We start from the raw sequence: 23823 nt of genomic DNA on the forward strand, positions 1-23823 counted from the left end.
TTGTGTAAAAGCTGTTTAGCGGCAGTGATCATTGTTAAAAGTGACTCATAAATAAAATAAAATTTAATTTAAAATATAGAGCACACACACATGCACACACACACACACAGAGAGAGAGAGAGAGAGAGAGAGAGAAGCTGCTGACAGATTGGTAATCCTTCAAAATGCTCACTAATTCCCCATCCTTATTTTAAAGTCAAATGTGCTGGATCGAGGACTCTCACTTTCTCTCTCTCTCTCTCTCTCTCTCTCTCTCTCTCTCTCTCTCGCTTTATGTTTTTCCCTTTCCCTTTTTATCTTCCTCATTCTTTAGACACAGATGAATAATGTGCGGACTGTGTAAGCAGGGAATCGGTCTAGTACACTCTTGCTCAATGAAAACAGTAGATGCTGCATTAACCACCAAAATATATAAATATACATTTACATTCCCATTCGATGTTTGGAATTCAAATCAGTTTAGTCTAAATGTATGGTTTAACAGAAATAATCAGAAACCATAACCATTTATATTTACAATTTCAGCAAATGCGCTTATCTAGACTTTAAAAAAACACATAATGATGCTGGTACAAAACACTGTGAAAACTTACCAGTATCATTATATGGTTTGTTTGCTTTTGGGTTTTCTTTTTGCTATCAACACTCTTACATACAGTCACAGGAAAAAAGAGTTCCTTCATTCAATTCTATGGTATTATTTATCAGCACCAAAAGAACAGTTGAGTGAACAGGTGAGTGTATTTCTCACCAATGTCTGTAAACAATCAAGTTACAACACATAAAAACACATTTATAACTTGAGTTTATTAGTCTCTCACATCATTCTGGATACATTTTTGCCCTCTCTTCTTTACATTGTGTCAGTTCACTGAGGGTTGAAAGCACAGCTCTCTTAAAATCCCACCACAGCATCTTAGTGAATCTCAACTTGTAGGTCAAGTTCAATGTGAACTATACATACTGTATGTAAGTTTAGCTGCAATCAAGCTAAACCATGTCATAATTTCCACAACATCCTTCATTATATGCGAATGAGTGATTCATTGTTTGATTTTTACATCCAAATGTTGCACAGTGTGTTGGAGAAAATATCAGTTGACACTCAGGTGATGGTCTAAAATGTGATATTGTTAGAATGGTCCAGATTGACGACTCTGCTTTATTCCACTGCGTGTCCAGGAACAAGTGGAGTACATCTTTCTGATCATCTTCACTGTAGAAACCTTTCTAAAAATTCTGGCCTACGGTCTGGTCATGCACCCCAGCTCCTACATCCGCAACGGCTGGAACCTGTTGGACTTTGTCATCGTCATTGTGGGGTATGTTATCATTGTGACCTTCCTTTTTTTTCTCTGTGTCAGTGCCTAGTTAGATAATCCCTCACTTGCATATTTATTTTCATCCTTATTATATATTCAGCTGGTGCAATACCTTGCAGTTGTTTTTCCAGTATAATTACTGTTACCTCACCTGCCCCTCTTTTTTCCCTGCTGTTATCATCTTTTACTTTGGTTCCTCAGCTCCCCCTCCTCCACTGGATCATTCACTCCTGAAAGAACTACAGAAATGCTAGTTACCTGAAAATTAATACAATGGATGAAACATCCTGTAAATATGAGGAAGATTGTAAAAATATGTACAATATAATGACTATTCTTTTTTTTATTTTTAGGTACCACTCTCTGCCCTATATTACATTTCTCAATTGTTACCTAGTTTATTGTTTATCGTTCTTCTTTTCCTTCTTCTTCTTAGTAGCAGTATTGCTAGTAGTTGTAGTAGTAGAAATTGTAATATATAGTATAATGCCTTTTTTTGTGCTTGTGTGTGTGTTGTAGGTTGTTCAGTGTAGTGTTGGAGACAGCAACCAATAAATCTGGGGAAGCACACCACATGCCAGGGAAGCCAGGGGGCCTGGATGTGAAAGCACTCAGAGCTTTCAGAGTGTTACGACCTCTCAGACTTGTTTCAGGAGTGCCAAGTCAGTCTGTGTGTGACTGTGTGATTCTGTATTTTATTTATCTTTGGTGCAGTGTGTCAGGACATACAGCATGTACACAGACATTCAAGTTGTTAAGCACAGGAAAATAACTGATATAAAAACAAATATATGCAGAATGTTGGTATAGCATGTACCAACTAGTATGAACCAATATGAAAAACAAAAAATTGGAAAACAAGGCAAAGTGTTAGCACTGTACAGCACAGCTATCTACAACAGCATGTATGAGAAATGAGTTTGGAGTGTAAAAGTGTTTACCTGGCTGTTTTAAGGTTTCTAAAAGAAACAGAACCCCTTATCCAGGCCAAAGGAGGCACATCAATCATTTTTTTTACTGATTTCTATCTATTATAGTAGCTGTAGCTTCTCATTGCAGCAATTTTGGACTAATATCATGTAAAGTATATCCTGAATAAAAGGCTGATTAACCTTGATGATAAATGTGTACTAGATTGTATGTGGCACAGCCTTTTGGGTCCTTGTGGCATTTGTGTCCCATTCATTAGCTGTAGCATAGAAGCATGACTAAGCTCGGGTTGTAATTCCAGCCTCTGGAGTCGTTTAACATCTTCACAATAGCTTCAGTCATCTCTATAGCCCGAAGTCATGTTATTGTAAAGTAAAGAGTTCAATCAGAGCTAAGGCAAAGAAGCTTATAATAATATGTGATCATAGCTTAATCTATAGAAGCAGCTTTGAGCACTGCTGAAATGATTTTTATTATCAGACACTAAATTCTCATTGAATGTTCTACAGTACATTGCTGAATTCTTGAAAAGTTGTGGTTAACATAAATAATGTGCCATATTTGTTCATGTGTGTGTAGTGATCTCTTTATCTTTCTGTTTTTTTAATATTTCCAGGTTTGCAGATTGTGCTAAACTCCATCATGAAAGCTATGGTTCCTTTACTGCACATCTCTCTTCTTGTCCTGTTTGTCATAATTATCTATGCAATAGTTGGCCTGGAGCTCTTCATCGGCCGCATGCACAAGACATGCTACTTTATCGGCACAGGTTAATGCATACACACACAAACACACACACATACACACACACAAACAAATGTGCACACGCAATAAGTTAACACACTTTACAAATAATTTGCAATAAACCAATATTGTTAGAGCATACAATCTGTGCCTAATATTAATGACATTATTATGTCAAATTACATACAAGGTATAAGAAAATACAAAGCTAGAATAAATGCTAAAAATCAATCTCATGGAAATTATAACTATAATAATGTATAAACAGTTTCTGGCTCATTCTCACTCTCTTTTTCTCTCAGATGACTTTGCAGATGATGACCCAGTTCCGTGTGCGTTCACCGGTCATGGTCGTCAGTGTATCTTAAATGGCTCAGAGTGTAGAGGAAAGTGGGAGGGGCCAAACGGAGGCATCACTAACTTTGACAATTTCTTCTTTGCCATGCTGACAGTTTTCCAGTGCATTACGATGGAGGGCTGGACCGATGTTCTTTACTGGGTAAGTATATATACATATTGTTGTTCTTTCGGCTGCTCCCTGTTTGGGGTCCCCACAGCAGATCATTTCATCCACATGCTTCGAGTTGGCACAGGTTTTACCCCAGGTGCCCTTCCTGACACAACCCTCCCATTTCACCTGGGCTTGGGACCAGCACTGAGAGTTAATTCTTTAGTGGCTGGGTTAGCGCCCTGTCCGGGAATCGAACCCAGGACGCGGCAATGAGAGCACGGGATCCTGCCGCTGGACCACCAGGAGGCTTATATATATATATAATTTTAAAATAATATCATGTATGTCACATACACATGCACATATACACACCTGGGGTGAATTTAGAGAAACTCGTTCACTCTAGAATAGGGGAGGCGTGTGTGTGTGTGTGTGTGTGTGTGTGTGTGCGTGGAGTGTAATCCATAAACCAATAATCTGGGTTTGTTAATTTACAGAGGCACAGTTAATTTGCATAAAATAGAGAGAACCTTTATTCAAAGACTGGAACTAAATAGAAAATGAATGGCCCCTCTGTTGCTATATCTCTTTCTAGTTTTAACACACTAGGTGTTGTTTAGAGTAATTTTGACCACCGGTGTGTATATGTGTGTGTGTATGTGACAGACATAACCCAATGTGCCCAGTGTTTACTGTGGTAATCTTTAAATGCAGTGTCCAGTATAATGTGACCAGGATAATGTGCTTACACTGCAAGAATAACATTTTAAGTTCAATTATTCTAAATATAGTCAAAATAGTGTAGTATAACACTTCAAAATAACAAATAATGCATTGAATCGTGCGCAATAGTCTTATATTTGATGAAATGAATGATTAAAATAAGTAGTTGAAGCTATCCTTTGTAATTTTGTATTTTCTTTGGGTAGATGAATGATGCTATTGGTTTCGAGCTGCCCTGGGTCTACTTTGTAAGCCTGGTCATCTTTGGATCCTTCTTTGTCCTCAACCTTGTATTGGGTGTGTTGAGCGGGTAAGTAGACAGACAGACACCGACACCAGCAGTGTATGTTTCTACATACTGTTTTTTCTTATACTTGTATTCAGTTTGCAGATGTGTGTGTTGTCCTGCAGGAATCTGTTGATTAAATTAACTGCAGTTGATAGAATTGGGAATGGTCAGGTGCAATATATATGAAGAGTTGAAAACGATCCTTTCTTTTAGTTTTGGTGTTATCATCTGTCTTTGGCGATCCAATCACAAGCACTTTTTAAGTTATGCCTCAAATGTGTATCTATTGACTGCTTATAACCTCATTTTGTCAGTATTCAAAACCTGACAAAAAGCTCCAGAAATACTAGACATAGCAGAACATTTTGTATATTTAGCCACTGAATATCATTTTCTCAATAAACCATTGGGGACTGAGACCAGTCTGTTCTCAAACTGTCATGCTAATCATATATTATGTGTTTTTAATAACCACACAAATGTGAAGAAAGGAAATAAAACCTGGCTTGTATTTAGGGTGGCACAGTGGTGCGGAAGTTAGTGCTGTAGGCTCCCTGGTCTGATCCTGAGCTTGGTTTACTGTCTGTTTGTGGCTTCTGTTCATAGTCTGCCCCGTTTCCTCCCCTCTCTGCAAACCATGCCATGGATATATTGCCGTTCTGTATGTATCTGTGTACATGCCATGCAATGGATATGTTCCTGTCTTACACCCAGTTGTTCCAGTGATCCTGACCTAGATAAAGTGCTTACTGAAATTGACTGAGAAAGTGACAGCTGCATTTTAGTCAACACATAGTCAGAGACATGTCAGGGATTTAAAAAAAATCATTACCTCAGTGACACAGCTCTAATGACTACAGTGCTATAACCTCCAAAGTAACAGCTCCATTGTCGCTATACATTTTCTCTACATTCAACAGAAAGGACTTTTAAGCTCACGCCTGTTGAGTAATGTGATCGTTTAATATGCTTGGTAGCTTTAATATAGCAATTATGTCTTATGATGCCATAAGCAATTACTGTTCTGATGCCATTCAGTAGCTCAGTATACACAGCACAACTAAAAATATTACTCATTCTAAACCAAGGCTAAACTGAAACATTCATTCATCTACATAGGCAACAATTTTGTAGTTATAACACAGAGCATGCATATGATGCATAGGATTTTGATGACTTTGTGTAGCTAGAATGCATGTTCCAATATATAGATTTAAATGTATAGAAAATGCCTGCAGGTTGCAAATAAACTTGTTGACAAAAATTCCACTCTTTATATGTATCAACAGCGTGGCTAGACCGTTTAAAAATAACTCAAATCCATAAAAAAACCCTACAAACCTGCCAACCCTGGCAGCCTTTTTGATGCATTACTGTTCACATTAGAACTCTGCGGTGTGTGTGTGTGTGTAGTGAATTCTCTAAGGAGCGAGAGAAGGCTAAAGCACGTGGGGATTTTCAGAAGCTACGGGAGAAGCAGCAGCTGGAGGAGGACCTGTGTGGCTATATGGACTGGATCATGCAGGCTGAAGACATTGATGAGTTTAATGAGGACGGAAACAGACGTGAGCTTATGAATCAACACGGCTCTGTATCTTTAGAAAAAAAAAAGATGAAATAAACATAAAACATAGCAACCATTTCTCTGAATTAAAAGTATTTATGCAACATTACAGTGCATATGATTCTTGTACTAGGCTTCCTTCCAAATCGCACTAACACTGCTCTCTTGCTCTCACTCTCAGGTGTGACCCTACGTGACCTGGCTGACAAAAAGCGAGGAAAGTTCAGCTGGTTCACCCACTCCAACGAGACCCACGGTACAGCCAATCAGAGGGAGCCTTTCCTGCCATCAACTCCACCTACCTGCTAAATATAGCGCTCCTTGACTTTATCTCGAATTGTACATCATTGTACAAAATCTGGGCCTCTCTGTATTTGATTCGCAGTAAATGACTTGACCCTGTTCTAGATTTGATTGCCTGTATGCAGCTGACATTCAAAAATTAGAATAGCTCTCTTCAGATTTCTTCTTGCTTTTATCCCACCATGCCTCTGTGTCTATATGTTATAACATATAATCTCTACGTTTCTCTTTCCTTCTCATTTCGTAGCAAGTCTTCCGGCGAGTGAAACAGCCTCAGAGAATACAGAAAATATTGATGAAGAACACACTGACTGTTGTGCTGCTTGCTGGTAACACACACACACACACACACAGAGGTGCAAACAAAAAGTAATAATGTCTGTTGTTCATGTTAGATGCTGAGGATGGAGGCTGCTCTTTGCTTTGCTGCAATGTCTCATTATTTCCATTAAGTGCACTTCACACTCTTAGGCATTTTTGTTTTGTGTGTCTCCTGTCTTATTATTTCTCTGTTCTGTTGCATGATCGTTCACAGTGCTTGGATGATGAAAAACCCCTGCTGGTGAGTAAGTCTGAGAGTTTACTGCTAGCAGATAAAACAAAAGGTTAATTAACATGGCAGAAAAAATGATTTCATGCCCTCCAGCGATTAGCCTCCAGTTTATGTTCTTAATTAGAGGGTAAAAACGATTAGGGTCGTGTTAGATGTTTCAGCAGGGTTTTTTGTTGTTGTTGCTGTTGTTTTTTTTTTTCTTCTTTTTTTGGAATTGCTCTTAAATGATCTTATTTTTTCATATTTGCAGTACTGTAAGCTGTGTATGCATTTGTGTAATGTTTTAACTCCATAAACCTTTTGCAACCCTTTACCTGTAAATTAAATTCACAGATTAGAATTTTTTAAATTTCCACGCATTTAGTTTCATTTATAGGCCTACTTTGAGTTACTGAGGTTTGATTAAACATCTATTAATAGGCTAATAACTGTAAGAATTCAATAATGCATGTAATGACTTTGGTGATAGTGGACTGCGACTTCCACTACTAAAAAAAGTCCTCCTCGTTCTGCTTCCTAAACCCTATAAATCCCATTCAAACGCAAACACACACACACACACACACACAAAAAAAAAATACAGGGGAAGCAAATATATATATATATATATATATATATATATATATATATATATATATATATATATATATATATATATATATATATATATACAATTGGCTTTTTCACTTTTCTCTCTGCATTGCAAATGTTACATGTTTGTGTGACTGTGGTTTTTTTTGTATTTGTGTTTGTCATCAGTCGCACATTGCGCCGGTGGAACCGTGGCGTTCGGAGAAACTGTCGAAAAGCAGTGAAATCTGTGACATTCTACTGGTTGGTGTTGATTCTGGTGTTTCTCAACACAGCTCTTAGCGCATCAGAGCACTATAACCAACCAGTCTGGCTCACTGAAGTGCAGGGTGTGTATAAGAAACACTGTTTATCTTTTATATGCCTTTTACATTTCATTATTCACCAGCTCTCTGTCCTGTTCCATTAGAATAGGTCACCTAAAAACATTTGTGTAGTAAGTATGTAGTAAGCAATAATAGAGCTAAGAAGAACATTTTGAACATTAGGACAAAATTAGTAGCAAATATTGATTTATTATACAGTATTTGTGTCAGAGGCAGCAAATGACCTGTTTACTCAAACCAAAGGATTCATTCATAGATTTTAATGATTCATTTTTTAACCTTAGTTGCGCTAATGGGCCAAAAAGAGAGCTTGGTTTTCACTTCAGTGAATTATTTGAACTAAATCAGGCACAGCAGCTTTTTACTTATCCTAAATGATGGCTTTATAATATGAACATCTCTAACTGTTGGGTCTTAAAATATCTTCTCCTTAATGAGCTCTTTACCTCTGTATGTGGCTTTATATGAAATTCCTCCTACCCATTTGTTCTTTTCCTGTTCCATTGCAGATATTGCCAACAAGGTGCTTCTGTCTCTTTTCACGGTTGAGATGTTGCTGAAGATGTACAGTCTGGGGCTGCAGGCTTACTTTGTAGCCTTCTTCAATCGTTTCGATTGTTTTGTGGTGTGTGGAGGAATCCTGGAGACTGTGCTGGTGGAGATGGAGATCATGCCACCTCTTGGCATTTCTGTGCTGCGCTGTGTTCGGTTGCTTAGGATCTTCAAAGTCACACGGTATGCAGGGTACACTCGGGAAAGGACACAAAATATCAGTTCCCCGAAGCAGAGCAGCACAAAAAGAAATCTTTAAAATGGTAGAGGAAGCATTACATTGAACACTCTGTACCAGTTAACACTTCTGACGTTGCAGCTGTCACTGGCAATAAAAAGATTAATTCATCTTTCTACAGTAGCTTGGAGAAACAGATAAATGTAAATTGAGTTATAAACTTTGACTTGCAAGCACATATATATATATATAAATATATATTTGTAAGTGGAAGATTTATTTTATTGTCTTTTATTGTATTTGAATGTGATGATAATATATTGTTATGTGTTACATTTTTGCATAAAACAATCCAAACCTGTTGATGCATCATATCCAGAACAACATTTCATTAGGGAATAAGGCTGGATCAATACAAAATATGAACATAATGAATATTGCATTCATTTGATATATAGCATTCATTTGAATATTGCAAGTTTTGATATAGTATTTAATAAAGCTCTGTTTAATTAGGAGCAAACAGAAAAACAGCAAACACTAGCAATAATCTGTATGGGGGAAGAAATGAGGTTGTAGAGAACTGAAATCAGTGAAGAAACCTAATAACAAATATTTTTTTTATTGAGTGCTTTTACATCAGATCCTTTGAATATAAATTACATATTTTTGTTCCACCCCCTACATATTCAAAAACATGTGTTTTTTCTTTCCAGTTTTTTGGCTGCTGGAGGCTTTATAGTTCATATGACATAAAAAGCAATACCATACACCTAGAGTAAAAAAGTGATAAAATAAAAAGTGATAGAAGTAAAAAAGTGTTTGCTCTTATAATCTTATTATCATAAGACTTAAGGGTTAAGATAAATTTACAATGCTTTTGGGAAATTATTTTCTTTGGCAATAGTGCTGATGTACAATGATCAGGCATAACATTATGACCACCTGGGCCACACGGGCCAGCCTTTGCTCCCCACATGCATAAATAACCCTTGGCCACCCATGACCCTGTCGCCGGTTCACCACTGTTCCTTCCTTGGACCACTTTTGATAGATTGACACCACTGCAGACCGGGAACACCCCACAAGAGCTGCATTTTTGGAGATGCTCTGATCCAGTCATCTAACCTTCACAATTTGGCCCTTGTCAAACTCACTCAAATCCTTACACTTGCCCATTTTTCCTGCTTCTAACACATCAACTTTGAGGACAAAATGTTCACTTGCTGTCTAATATATCCCACCCACTAACAGGTGCCATGATGAGGAGATAATCAGTGTTATTCACTTCATCCGTCAGTGATCATAATGTTATGCCTGATGGGTGTGTTGTCTCCATGTTGAATTTTACACATTTGTGTTGTTTAGCTCACCTTTTGCTGTTGAATGAAGTGGTTATTAATTGGTGTGATAATTTCTTGACACCCCACAGTCACTGGACAGCTCTGTCCAATCTGGTAGCATCTCTACTAAACTCTATGAAGTCCATTGCATCTCTGCTGCTGTTGCTTTTCCTCTTCCTCATAATCTTCGCTCTGCTGGGGATGCAGCTGTTTGGTGGCAAGTTCAACTTTGATGAGACACAAACGAAAAGAAGCACATTTGATGCTTTTCCCCAGGCTCTTCTCACCTGCTTTCAGGTCAGACTGAATCATGAAAACCTAGGTTTTGTCATATTTTTGTACATTTAATAATATAATAATCTTAAGTATATCTGACTGATGGTGGTGGAATAGATACACTATATTGCCAAAAGTATTCGCTCACCCATCCAAATAATCAGAATCAGGTGTTCCAATCACTTCCATGGCCACAGGTGTATAAAATCAAGCACCTAGGCATGCAGACTGTTTTTACAAACATTTGTGAAAGAATGGGTCGCTCTCAGGAGCTCAGTGAATTCCAGCGTGGAACTATGATAGGATGCCACCTGTGCAACAAATCCAGTCGTGAAATTTCCTCGCTCCTAAATATTCCACAGTCAACTGTCAGCTGTATTATAAGAACGTGGAAGTGTTTGGGAACGACAGCAACTCAGCCACAAAGTGGTAGGCCACGTAAACTGACGGAGCGGGGTCAGCGGATGCTGAGGCGCATAGTGCGAAGAGGTCGCCAACTTTCTGCAGAGTCATTCGCTACAGACCTCCAAACTTCATGTGGCCTTCAGATTAGCTCAAGAACAGTGCGCAGAGAGCTTCATGGAACGGGTTTCCATGGCCAAGCAGCTGCATCCAAGCCATACATCACCAAGTGCAATGCAAAGCGTCGGATGCAGTGGTGTAAAGCACGCCGCCACCGGACTCTAGAGCAGTGGAGACGCGTTCTCTGGAGTGACGAATCACGCTTCTCCATCTGGCAATCTGATGGACGAGTCTGGGTTTGGCGGTTGCCAGGAGAACGGTACTTGTCTGACTGCATTGTGCCAAGTGTAAAGTTGGTGGAGGGGGGATTATGGTGTGGGGTTGTTTTTCAGGAGCTGGGCTTGGCCCCTTAGTTCCAGTGAAAGGAACTCTGAATGCTTCAGCATACCAAGACATTTTGGACAATTCCATGCTCCCAACTTTGTGGGAACAGTTTGGAGCTGGCCCCTTCCTCTTCCAACATGACTGTGTACCAGTGCACAAAGCAAGGTCCATAAAGACATGGATGACAGAGTCTGGTGTGGAGGAACTTGACTGGCCTGCACAGAGTCCTGACCTCAACCCGATAGAACACCTTTGGGATGAATTAGAGCGGAGACTGAGAGCCAGGCCTTCTCGTCCAACATCAGTGTGTGACCTCACAAATGCGCTTCTGGAAGAATGGTCAAAAATTCCCATAAACACACTCCTAAACCTTGTGGACAGCCTTCCCAGAAGAGTTGAAGCTGTTATAGCTGCAAAGGGTGGACCGACGTCATATTGAACCCTATGGATTAGGAATGGGATGTCCCCTAATTTCATATGCGAGTCAAGGCAGGTGAGCGAATACTTTTGGCAATATAGTGTATGTGTTTTATTAAGATTTCATTTTGATGCTCAGATCCTAACAGGTGAGGACTGGAACATGGTGATGTATGATGGAATTATGGCATATGGAGGCCCTGTGTTTCCTGGCATGATTGTGTGTCTGTATTTTGTCATTCTCTTCATCTGTGGTAACTGTATCCTTTTACACTGAACCAACTGTTTAGAGACATGAGTATATATATATATATTTACTCATAAAAAACTTTGCCAGAAGATCCCTATTAAATTTGGATACAGTTAACCTTTTCAGATGTATCTCTATATTAGCCTGGCTATGTGTGGGTGTTCACTTTCCTGGTCATATTGTGTACTTAACTAACCTTTTCTTAGACATCCTACTGAATGTCTTCTTGGCTATTGCTGTGGACAACTTAGCAGGGGCAGATGGAGATGACAAAAAGAAAGAGTAAACATTTCTCACTACTTTATATATCATACTCTAAAAGCTGTCCAGAATCAATATTGTATTCTTTTAGGAAGGAGTTTTACTGACCACTTAAAGCATTTTGTAATAACACCAAAAGCAAAGACAAAAAAACCTATGCCCTTTATTATTTACTGTATTGTTTCATCTAAGTTATCCGGTGTTGTTCCAGCGACATACAAAAATACTCTGAAGTCTCTATCAATGAATACATTAACACTGGATCATTAGGTCACAGACTAAGGATACCACCAGCCTAAAAACTAAGGTTTTTTTTTTCAACATGCAACAATAAGAGCTAGTTTAAGTGTAGGTCTTCATCCGTTGTTTGAAGAACTCGGCTGTACGGACATCTAGGGGAAGTTCATTGCATTACCTCAGTGCCAGAACAGAGAAGAGTCTAGATGTATACCTACCTTTTACCCTGAGAGAGAGGTGGGACCAGTGCTAGTGGATCAAGAGGGAGCAAGGTGCAGTGTGAGGAGTTATAAGAGCTTTAATGAGAGTAATAAGTACAGAATTAATGCGTGTGAGTTTTGTGGCTTGTCTCAGTCTTAGATGTCTGATATATTGTTCACTTGGCTGATCTGCATCACTGCTGTGATGATCTGCATAACATAATAAGCTCAACCAGGAACCAAACCACTGAACGTGAATTAGCTTTTCAGTGAATTAAAAAAAATAGTCAGGGTTTCAATCTGTCTATCTGTTAGATAGGGTAAGTCATTGTGAACCAGTTTCACCTGCTTTGGTACAAATGAAAGTGACAACAGGTGCACTGGAGAGGCAACAGACTAAAAAAGAGAATGGTTTTGCAGGTAGTGGCCACAGACGGGTGCTCTTTTCTTATGCTTGGTTTATTTGTCTGTACTTTTGTGCTTAGTTTGGGTCCTTGTCACTACTTGTAGCATGAGGCAGTAACTGCAGCCCAATCAGGTTGCACAGATAGTCCAGCTCCTCCAGGATGGCACATCCATATGTCACAAGAAGGCTTGGTATGTCACCCTGCACAGTTTAAAGAGCACAGAGAAGATACTGGGAGATTGGCTGTTATACAAGGAGAGCTGGACAGGGCCGTAGAAGGGTATCAATCCAGCAGCAGGACCGGTATTTGCTCGGTATTTGCAAAAACAAGAGCACCGCTGCCACTGATAGTCCTACAAAATTACCTCCAGCAGGATGTCTGATTGGTGTATGTGTGGTCCCCCATATTTAATCAACATTTTTCAGACTTGGTGGCAAATCTACTTTTGTTATTGGCTCTTTCGAAAATTCACAAACAACAGGTTTTCCATGCATAGCTGTTTCTATCTCTTTGGAAATAGCTTCTTCTCACTGGTAACTTTGTGCTTTCTGCCTTTAGCAGTAAATTAATTAGCACTTTAATTTAGCCTAACATGCTGTCCAGCAGGTGACCTGTCATACATTTTAAGAAAGAAGTTGTAGGCCAATTAACATCTTCCAGACCATATGTCTGCAGGCCACATTTGACCCTGGGGCCAGACACCCCTGCTCTAGAAGTCTGGCTGGTAAACCTGTTTCCAGGTTGTTTCTTCCTGTAATGTCAGTCATATGGTCTACAACTAGGTGGTTTCAGCCACACTGAGTGACAAGAAAGACTTGGTGATACCTAGTGTTGTGAAGGTAGTAGATTTTACTCAATGCCTATTGATTATCCATTCTCTCTCTCTCTCTCTCTCTCTCTCTCTGCCATGTGTGTCTTTTGTTCTAATTTTTTTTACAGAGAAAAGAAACAGGGAGAGGAAGGCGAGGGAGAAAGAGAGAATACAGAGGCTAAGGTTTGATCGAAGCATTTTATTTATTACTGTGTGAAAGCAGCTGTTCAGATCTATGCTATGGATTTTTCACTTGTTTTCTTCATCCAGATTGACATGGATGAATATGAGGAAGAGGAGGAGCAAGATGAAGGAGATGATGAAGGTAAACAAAATAGTAAAATACTGACAAATTTAGTTTCTAACTTTTTAGCATGTTACTATTTTCATTAGAACAATGTTTTCATTTCTGTTTTCCTCTGCCTCAAAAGAAGGAGGGACTCAGCTGAATGTAGCTGATTTTACTCCTCCTAAAGAAAAAGTTGTGCCAATTCCAGAAGGCAGTGCTTTCTTCTGCCTCAGCAAGACCAACCTGTAAGCCTGAGAAACATGCTCTCACAAACAAAAACATACCAAGGCACCAACAACCGTGCCAAGTCAATGAGATCACATTTTACTCCATTCTGACGAATTGATGTGAAGCTCTTCACCTGTATCTGCATGATTTTGTACTGCTGCTGCATAATTGGCTCATTGAATGAGCACTAACTGTATGAATGAGCAAGTGTACAGGTGTTCCTATTAAAGTGAATGGTGCATGTATATGATACATTATAACTGTCATGATTTTGACAGTTCCTGTCCTCTCTCTCTCTCTCTCTCTCTCTCTCTAGAATAAGAGTAGGCTGTCATACTGTGATCAATCATCACATTTTTACTAATCTGATCCTGGTATTCATCATCCTCAGTAGTATCTCTCTGGCTGCTGAGGACCCAATCAGAGCACACTCCTTCAGGAATAATGTGAGTCACCAAACACATACACACACACAGAGCTAAAAACTAAATCTACGGTTCCTGAAACGCTATTGGTATTCCATTCATTCATCTTCAGTAAGCACTCTGTCCTGGTTGTTAATGCACCTACCAGCATATTTTTGTGAATTGGGACAAAACTCTATATGAAACTCCACCAGGAACCAGGCACTCTCCAGCAGCTTGGTTTGTTGTTGCTCTGTTCGTACACACATGACTTGTTAGATAAGTTTTGTTGTCGCTGATTTAGGAACAATGTTATAATGTCACCAAGCACTTGGTGAATTTAATACACCGAATTTACTAATATTTTAAAGTAAATTTAATAGTAAAGGATTTGTTGCATTGTAATGAGGATCTGGTTGCTTTCACTAACTGCGACTGGTTTAGTATGGGCCCATTTTTGTTTTTGAATAGGCTGTGGGAAAAATCCCATATGTAGCATACAGTATGTATGAACTCATTTTTCTAGGCTTGGAGGAAATAAAACCTTTTCTCCACCTTTTTAATTAAGCACCATTAACAATGTACTTAGAGAGTAGCCTGAACCCAGAGAGGTCCCTTTAGACCTTTAGGCTCCCTGTGATGTAATTTTGGCTATAACTTTACTTCACATGATTAAGCATGTGAATTTCAGACACTGGGAAACATGCATAAGGAATTATGAACTTATTGAGTCTACTGCAGGTGCACAAAACCTCTGTGTCTTTACTTTGCATCAGGATTTAAACAAATGTACAGAAATATTGAGAAAAATTGGCATTAAACCTAGTCTAAAAATATTTATTTTTATGTAAGGTACACATGATTTTATAAATAATCATTAGACATACAGAAACCTTTTTTTTTAAATAGCTCTCAGAGGAATTAATACAAATCCATGTAAATGCACACAGTGGCCTTGTTAGAGTCAAGTGCCCAAACACACACATTACACACACACTGCAGATGTCCTGATTGGCATGTTGGATGTTATTCTTCATGCCAGCTGAGGAAGTGTTATCCTACACCATGCAATCAGTCACCTCTGAGCTCGTCAGATGGAGAGGGATGCCACGTGCCATTGCTTAATTACAGACACGTCATATCTACATCTGTCTGTGTTTTACTCTCCGTCTCTCTGTCTTCCTGACTTCTGAATGGTCTTGGTCTGTTTGATTTGATCAGGTCCTGGGCTATGCTGATTATGCTTTCACCTCCATATTCACAGTAGAAATTCTTCTCAAGGTACCAAATCATCACTGGTTTATATTGTACACAGTTGGTTTACATGTACTGTATAGACAGTATATACAGTTTTAGGTGTAAACAGAGAAGTAGAAAATAACAAATACTTTATAAAAATCTGGTACTTTCTAAGCAACATTTTTTGAGACCAAATTACACATTGCAGTAACTCACATTATATTTAAAACGCTTAAAATGTACAGTTTACATAAGGCTCAGCTGTTAAATGTGTCTTCTTCTTCCACTCCTTCTCCCTGCAGATGACGGTCTATGGGGCGTTTTTGCATCAGGGCTCATTCTGTAGGAACTGGTTTAATCTGTTGGATCTTCTGGTTGTCAGTGTGTCTCTGGTTTCCTTCTTCCTACAGTGAGTCTAACTCAACATAGTTCATCTAACGTCATTAAAATTCATTTAAATGTCTGATGTCTGATACTATTGAAATGCACGCATTTTCTCTCTTTCTCTGCTGATGTGTTGCATTTTGTTAAAATATGACCAGGAGTTGTTCTGTGTCTAAGTGGATATATAGAGCCCTCTGGTGGACAAAGAGAACATTTTACTTAATGTGGTTATGATTTTAATTTTAATACTACTGAAATGAAATAAATTATGCATTAACATGAATGATACGATGTTAAAATGATCAATCTAATACCTACCTGTACCAATATTAAAGCTTTTTCACATACACATAAGGCACACAGCCTAAGTACACACTTCCATCTCTCTTTCCATCGTCTCTTTTCCCATCTCAGCTCAAGTGCGATCTCTGTAGTGAAGATCCTGAGAGTGCTGCGAGTGCTCAGACCCCTCCGAGCCATCAACAGAGCCAAAGGTCTAAAGGTACCAGGGTGTATGTGTATGTTTACATGTTTTATACAGTGCGGCACTTTCTAATCTCTGTGTTTCTCCAGCATGTGGTCCAGTGTGTGTTCGTGGCTATACGGACCATTGGGAATATTATGATTGTTACTGCTCTGCTTCAGTTCATGTTTGCATGCATCGGTGTTCAACTCTTTAAGGTATTCTATAATTCACTACTTTCTGTCTGTATGTCTTCTCTGTGACATCAGTCATACAAGCAGCATGTTTCAGTTTTGCTAATTATATTGTAAACCCCCATGCACTGTTTGAATCTACTTGTGTGATCATGAATTATGTCCTTGGCACACTTTCTCGTAAGAACACAGAGTGATTTATCAATATCTTATTGAGAGTTATTGCACATGCTTCCTGGCTGGTTTGTTTGAAATTGTCATTTTTTATAGTTGAGATCATTGAACTATTCCTGTTGAAGCGATCAAACACTACACATAAAACTCCTGAAGAAAACATGCAACATTTCACTTCTTCATACTATTTTAAACAGCATTGAAATGACAGTCTGAGTGCTCTTATTAGGCATACCGATCTATTAACTAATAATTGGCTACTTTCCTTTTCGTAAACATTTATGCAGCTTTAATGTGACTTGATGCATTTTGTCAGTTTGGCATAGAAGAGGTTATATCAATTTTAAAAACTTCAATTCAGTTCAGTTTTGTTTGTATAGTGCTTATAGCATTAGCTTAATACCTCTGGATATATAGATCAATTTAGATCCCTGATAATCAAGCCAGAGGCAACTGTGACAAGGAAATACTCACTGAAACAATATGAGAAGAATCCTTGAGGGGAAACAGACTGTAAAGCAAGCTTTTTATGCTCGTCTAGTTGAGAGTGTAAATCATTAGAGTATACAGTGATATAGAGAGAAATGGTAGTCAGTAACAAGTGTGTTAAAAAGATCGTACATCACCCCTCTAAAAGGCACAATGGTAGAGAGATACAGCGTGCTCACGAGAAGCTCACGAGAACTTTTTTATTTACGTTTAACAGAAGGAGCAGCACCTGGTATTCACTGTAGAAATGCCACAAGAGAAATAAATGAGAGATTGATTTCATTGTAACGTGAAGAACTGTAAATTAGAAACATTATTGAACATTATTATTAAACGGGTATATCCTCTCATGCTTAAACTTTTATTATTCTCTCAGTGAAGCTCAGCATCCGTTTCACAGGATCTGATCTTCCCATGGCTTCGATTTTAATTTGAACATTATGAAAAATGTTTTAGTGCCGTCGCTTTTATGGCGTCGATGTGCTCTCAGCTGTGTTAAAATGATTTTAAACAAAAGTGGATGGTAGTCCTCTTGCATCACCACCATCTTCACACCTGCGCCCACACACAAACACACACACGCCATACATAGGATGACTGAGCATGTGAACAGGTGCCTCTTTCCATTCTGTTTAGATTGAGACATTTATTGAGACAACAATGTGATTTATTAGCCACTCATTGTACAATACATTTTACAAGTATATTGCTATAAAAGATGACCTAGGTTAATGAAGTAAGCAGAAACTGAGGGTTAGAACAGTAGGGGAAGTTGATCTCATAAGAATGAAATATCGTGTCTCATATCGCAGGGCAAATTTTATCGCTGCACAGACGAGGCAAAGCACACACCCGAGCAGTGCAAGTGAGTGATTTAAATGCAAATCTTGAATTTATAGGCGATTATCTGTGTGGACTTTATGAAATGTCATTATGCTTTTATTGAGTTTTGCTGTCAAAGTGTGTATGTGTGTGTGTGTGTGACATAGAGGCACATTCGTGATCTATAGAGATGGTGATGTGAATCACCCCTTAGTACGGCAGCGCATCTGGCACAACAGCGATTTTAACTTTGACAACGTGCTGATGGGCATGATGGCCCTGTTCACTGTGTCCACCTTCGAGGGCTGGCCCGCGTAAGTCACCTGATCATGGTGTTACATCACGGTTCAAAGGTGACTGGACATCTTGTCTTGTGTTGAAAATGCTCTCTTCTGTTCTTTCCCTCTTCTGTCTCAGGCTTCTCTACAAGGCTATCGATGCCAACTCAGAGAACCACGGCCCTATCTACAACTCTCATGTGGAAATCTCAGTCTTCTTCATTGTCTACATCATCATCATTGCTTTCTTCATGATGAACATCTTTGTGGGTTTCGTCATCATCACTTTCCGGGAGCAAGGAGAGGCTGAGTTTAAGAACTGTGAGCTGGACAAGAACCAGGTAAGAACTGGAATGTTTTTCAGCCTATTCTGCATCGTACCTACGTCGTGCCACTTTCATGTTGGCTGTTTCTATCTTTCTTATTCATACAGAGACAGTGTGTGGAATTTGCTCTGAAAGCACAGCCACTGAAGCTGTACATCCCAAAGAACCCAGTGCAGTATAAATTCTGGTTAATGATCAACTCCACAGGGTTTGAGTACATCATGTTTGTGTTGATTCTCCTCAACACAGTCACTTTGGCTGTCCAGGTGAACCATAGGACATTTAACGAGAAATATATTGTAGTTAACCTTTACATATTCATAACACAAATAAAAATAGCTTGAATAATTGGCATTAATTACTATCATTTTGTTTAGTCAACAATTTGTTTAATTACTTATTTTATTTAGTCATTTACCAGATTTATTAGTTTTGGTGAAATTTGTTTCCAGTTTAGTTATGTTAACTATATATTTAGATATAAATAAAGGCTAGTACATATCTAATTGTACAGTTTTAGACATAATTCTTTAAAGGTGTGTCTCAGTTGTCTATAAATGCTCTGTCTGGTCATGCCTTTTCAGCATTATGACCAGTCCAAACTCTTCAGCTACGTCATGGACATCCTCAACATGGTCTTTACAGGCCTCTTCACTGTGGAGATGATTGTCAAGTTGTTGGCCCTCAGACTCAAGGTTCTTTTTCTTATCTATCATGTTTATTTAACTTTACACCTTGATACCTTTATCAGTGTACTTGATCAGTTTATGTCATACTTGTCTTTCTGACAAGCTGTAACTGTCTTGGCTGCAGCACTATTTTACTGATGCTTGGAACTCCTTTGATGCTCTGATTGTGGTCGGGAGTGTGGTGGACATTGTGGTGACAGAGTTTAGTGTGAGTCTCTCAGCTCATTCTGGTTCATTAAATGTGGAAGGTGTATAACTTCTCTTTCTATATACCAAACTGTAGTGCATAGTGGTATCATCTACACCAGGCATGTGAAACTCATTTTACAGTGCAATTAGAGAGAAATGATGTGTATATGAATTACCTGCATCTGTGCTGTGTCATATGAAACCATAAATGCATGTTACTATGGTTACATGGCAGTATAATGGTCATTAAACTGAATGGAATTGCCTGTGTATTCAACATCACCATCCAACCAATTAGATCTGAGTATTCAGACATACTATGGTATATGTACAAGACTATCAGCATCTTTATCTCTACAAGTGGATTTTTGTATACCTGGTTAGTGGCCAGAACCTTATCTTTTAAGCATGTTATGTATTCCACTGTATCCAATTCTGGTTTTCTACAAATTTTGACTTCTCCACAGAGTTCAGAGGACAGTTCTCGGGTGTCAATCACCTTCTTCCGTCTGTTCCGTGTAATGCGATTGGTTAAGCTGCTTAGCAAGGGGGAGGGCATTCGCACCCTGCTCTGGACTTTTGTGAAATCTCTCCAGGTCAGAGAACCTCACACACAACTCATGTCTGATTATTAACACAATTTTTTTTTTTTTTTTTTACACAAAAGTAATATCTTTTGTTCTACTTGTCCCAAAGGCCTTGCCTTATGTAGCTCTACTCATTGCCATGATCTTCTTTATCTACGCTGTGATTGGTATGCAGGTGGGTGGGGCAAAGATAACTAATTCAGAGTAGTCTTAATAGATATATGCTTGAGATAATAAACATTGTATAGATAGACATAAACCTACTGCTCTGTCTGTATTTCAGGGGCACAAATGCTTATCTGATGGTCTTTCTCTCGTAGACTTTTGGGAAGATTGCTTTGCAAGCCCACACACCAATCAACCGTAATAACAACTTCCAGACGTTTCCCCAGGCAGTGTTGTTGCTCTTCAGGTGAGAAAGCATTAATATATGTATTGTAATAAAGGCACAATGCAGATTAAGAAGCTTTTAACATTCAAATATTTATGTCTTCTTTTTTGCTTTGATAGTATACCCCTGTAGTTAGCAGTCTGCTTCTCTTTGTGTGTGTGTGTGTGTGTGTGTGTGTGCACTATGTAGATGTGCTACAGGTGAAGCGTGGCAGGAGATCATGTTGGCCTGTCTTCCAGGGAAGCGCTGTGATGCAGAGTCAGACTTTGAGCCTGGAGAGGAATTCACATGTGGCAGCAATTTTGCCATCATTTACTTCATTAGCTTCTTCATGCTCTGCGCTTTCTTGGTAACACAAAGCTCTTTTTAAAATCTTTTATTTTATTAACTCGAATGTGTCTTGAAAATGGGTTTGTTCTGAATAAACCACAAATACCTGGGTAAAATATTAGGGTTGTGCTAGTAAATGAGACAGTTTTAAGCATCACATTATTAACATTATTACCAGAGGGATGCTGGAGACCTAATGAGGTTCTCATATGATTTGTATTGTGGTTTTTCCAGCCACTTTTCCAAGAGAAACTGACCATTAGAAACTGTGAAATCTTAAAATGTGTCTATTGATAAACGTTTACATTGAGAATTAGACTTAGTATATAGAAAATTCTGTAGTACATCCCCTGAATGAGTTTAGCCAATGGAGTCAGATTTCTTTTTCGGTGATGATCTGGGTCATTGTCTTGCCACATGATGAAGTTCCTCTAAACTTGTGACTTCATTCTGCTGTTACCACCATGAGTTACATCATCAATAAAAATTGGTGAGCTTGCTCCAGAAACAGCTATGCAATCTCATACCACCACCATGCTTTACAGATGAACTTGTATGTATTGTATCATGACCAGATCCTTCCTTTCTCCACACTTTCCATGACTTTGGATCATTTTTGGTTCCAGAATGTTTGTGTCTGGATTTCTTTGTTAATCCCAGTCTGGTCTTCTGATTCTTGCTGCTGAGTGCTTTACATCTTGTGGAATGGCCTCTATATTAATGCTTATAAAGTTGATCTGATTATTTATCATCTCATATAATTTCAAACTGAAATTTCTTCAGTGAATAAGAAAAAAACAAAACAAAAAAAAGGAATTGGCCTTATTGTTCCAATACTTTTGGGGGGGTATATTATGATACATATCATGTAACATATCACAATACTTGATGGCATGATTATAATTTTTATGCTTTATCTTATCTCACGCACCTTGACAATACTAAATAAATTTCATTTGCCCAGCATAATGAATTCATTACTGAAGTCCCAGATAATTGGTTGAACCTAATAAACTGGCAAATCAGCATGTACAGTGTTCATTTGTAAAAATCTGTAGACATGTTAATTACTCTGTAATAAAGCCTTCTTGATATGCCACTCATCATAACTTTTTATTTTCCACTTCTCAGATTATTAATTTGTTTGTTGCTGTCATCATGGACAATTTTGACTACTTGACACGTGATTGGTCAATTCTGGGGCCACATCATCTTGATGAGTTCAAAAGGATTTGGTCAGAGTATGATCCAGAAGCCAAGTAAGATCAATTTCTCTGTCTTTTAAGAGTCATGTGTACAATGTGTGTGTGTGTGTGTATGTTTGTGAGAGAGAGTGAAAATATTTGTCTGTGTTAACACAGGGGTCGAATAAAGCACTTGGATGTGGTGGCTCTGCTTAGGAGGATCCAACCTCCTCTGGGATTTGGAAAACTTTGTCCCCACCGTGTGGCCTGCAAGGTACTGCACACTCACTCGCTCTCACTCTCTTATATACACACACACAAACTAAAAAAAGCACAGACATACAATATGCACAGTGTTGTATTTTTCATCTTCCATGTTTTAAACATAAAAATACTCTCAAAACAGAAATGGTTTCATGTTGCACTCATAGAACCCCTTTAGAAAGCTAGAACTGTTAGTGATCCATAGATCACAATAAAGGGACTCTTCTTTCAAGCATGTATCATACCTTCACATATTCATAGCATATAAATACATATACTGTATAATTAAAATGATGCTTGCTAGCTCTTACTGTCACATACTCGATCATGCTGTACTCTTTATATATTTCTCTGATAGAGACTGGTTGCTATGAACATGCCCCTGAACTCGGATGGCACAGTGACCTTCAATGCTACTCTGTTTGCCCTAGTCAGAACTGCCCTGAAGATTAAAACTGAAGGTTAGTACCATAGCCTCACTAATGGCTTTTAATTTTTTTAATCATTTTTAATAGAAAAGCAACGTATTGTCTTGCTAAATGTCCCAAAGGTGCTATAAAACTGGTATATTTGGTTCTTATAAAGAGACAAAAAACACACACATAAGCAGAGCAACTGACAAGCTGTTCAGAAATGAATTGGTGTTTAGTATTAAAGAAGTCTCTTGACCATGTTCAACTCAGTAACCCCACTGAACGGGTTTGGACATTTAGATCATGTTGTGCTCAAGAAGGTCATGTAATGAAAATCAACACATTGAGGGGAATGAATTCACTTTAACCAACCGTGTTTACATTCGAGCCAAATCCGGATCAATACTTAGACCCACTGCTTTGTCCTCAGGTCACCCAGACCAGGAGAATTTGGAGCTGAGGATCATCATTAAGAAAATCTGGAAGCGCACAAAACCCAAAATCCTTGATGAGGTTATTCCTCCTCCTGCTGGTGAGAAGAAATGCCATGATTTTGCTTTGTGCTTAAAGGCTGCTTTGAGGCTTATGATTCCAATAGTGCTCTGGAGACTTTTTCAGATTTTGTGAAATCATCTTTTTTCTACTTTTTATTTTTATCCCATTTTATTTTTGGAGCATTTTATAGGCATGGTTTCATATTTGAATGCCGTTGGTGTACTATGAATGCTTTAAATGAACTGAACTGAATTGAAATGAATTGATTAGCTATTTCATGAGAAGCATTCTACTGCTTTAGATGTGCTAATGTGGATTACCCCAAATTTTTTTGCTAGGCTTTATCCTTCTATTAAACTAACCTTAATCATTCCATTCATCTGTCTTTGCATAATTCATTTCACTTTCCCTTTTTGG

General features: G+C 38.5%; 1 protein-coding gene across 7 annotated transcripts in view; it reads left to right on the forward strand.

Annotated features, from left to right (window-relative positions):
• Positions 1-23823, forward strand: part of cacna1fb (calcium channel, voltage-dependent, L type, alpha 1F subunit) — a 44660-nt gene that overhangs the window by 11816 nt on the left and 9021 nt on the right. For 3 of the 7 annotated variants that reach the window (XM_058390424.1, XM_058390425.1, XM_058390429.1), the window contains exons 4-39: positions 1183-1322; positions 1842-1984; positions 2869-3021; positions 3299-3495; positions 4377-4480; positions 5873-6024; positions 6205-6279; positions 6574-6655; positions 6862-6888; positions 7639-7799; positions 8306-8531; positions 9959-10166; positions 11548-11668; positions 11865-11940; positions 13703-13757; positions 13845-13899; positions 14006-14108; positions 14408-14537; positions 15717-15776; positions 16037-16143; positions 16533-16620; positions 16692-16799; positions 18251-18303; positions 18428-18574; positions 18678-18879; positions 18972-19130; positions 19449-19559; positions 19678-19761; positions 20210-20338; positions 20439-20504; positions 20650-20741; positions 20910-21069; positions 22182-22309; positions 22412-22508; positions 22857-22959; positions 23342-23443. In XM_058390424.1, coding sequence (XP_058246407.1) covers positions 1183-1322; positions 1842-1984; positions 2869-3021; positions 3299-3495; positions 4377-4480; positions 5873-6024; positions 6205-6279; positions 6574-6655; positions 6862-6888; positions 7639-7799; positions 8306-8531; positions 9959-10166; positions 11548-11668; positions 11865-11940; positions 13703-13757; positions 13845-13899; positions 14006-14108; positions 14408-14537; positions 15717-15776; positions 16037-16143; positions 16533-16620; positions 16692-16799; positions 18251-18303; positions 18428-18574; positions 18678-18879; positions 18972-19130; positions 19449-19559; positions 19678-19761; positions 20210-20338; positions 20439-20504; positions 20650-20741; positions 20910-21069; positions 22182-22309; positions 22412-22508; positions 22857-22959; positions 23342-23443 — 4204 coding nt within the window. The remainder of the gene's footprint in view (positions 1-1182; positions 1323-1841; positions 1985-2868; positions 3022-3298; positions 3496-4376; positions 4481-5872; positions 6025-6204; positions 6280-6573; positions 6656-6861; positions 6889-7638; positions 7800-8305; positions 8532-9958; positions 10167-11547; positions 11669-11864; positions 11941-13702; positions 13758-13844; positions 13900-14005; positions 14109-14407; positions 14538-15716; positions 15777-16036; positions 16144-16532; positions 16621-16691; positions 16800-18250; positions 18304-18427; positions 18575-18677; positions 18880-18971; positions 19131-19448; positions 19560-19677; positions 19762-20209; positions 20339-20438; positions 20505-20649; positions 20742-20909; positions 21070-22181; positions 22310-22411; positions 22509-22856; positions 22960-23341; positions 23444-23823) is intronic. The other 4 variants (XM_058390426.1, XM_058390430.1, XM_058390427.1 and 1 more) reach the window with 3 other exon arrangements.

The sequence above is a fragment of the Hemibagrus wyckioides genome, linkage group LG05, assembly GCF_019097595.1.
Source record: "Hemibagrus wyckioides isolate EC202008001 linkage group LG05, SWU_Hwy_1.0, whole genome shotgun sequence".
NCBI lineage: Eukaryota > Metazoa > Chordata > Actinopteri > Siluriformes > Bagridae > Hemibagrus > Hemibagrus wyckioides.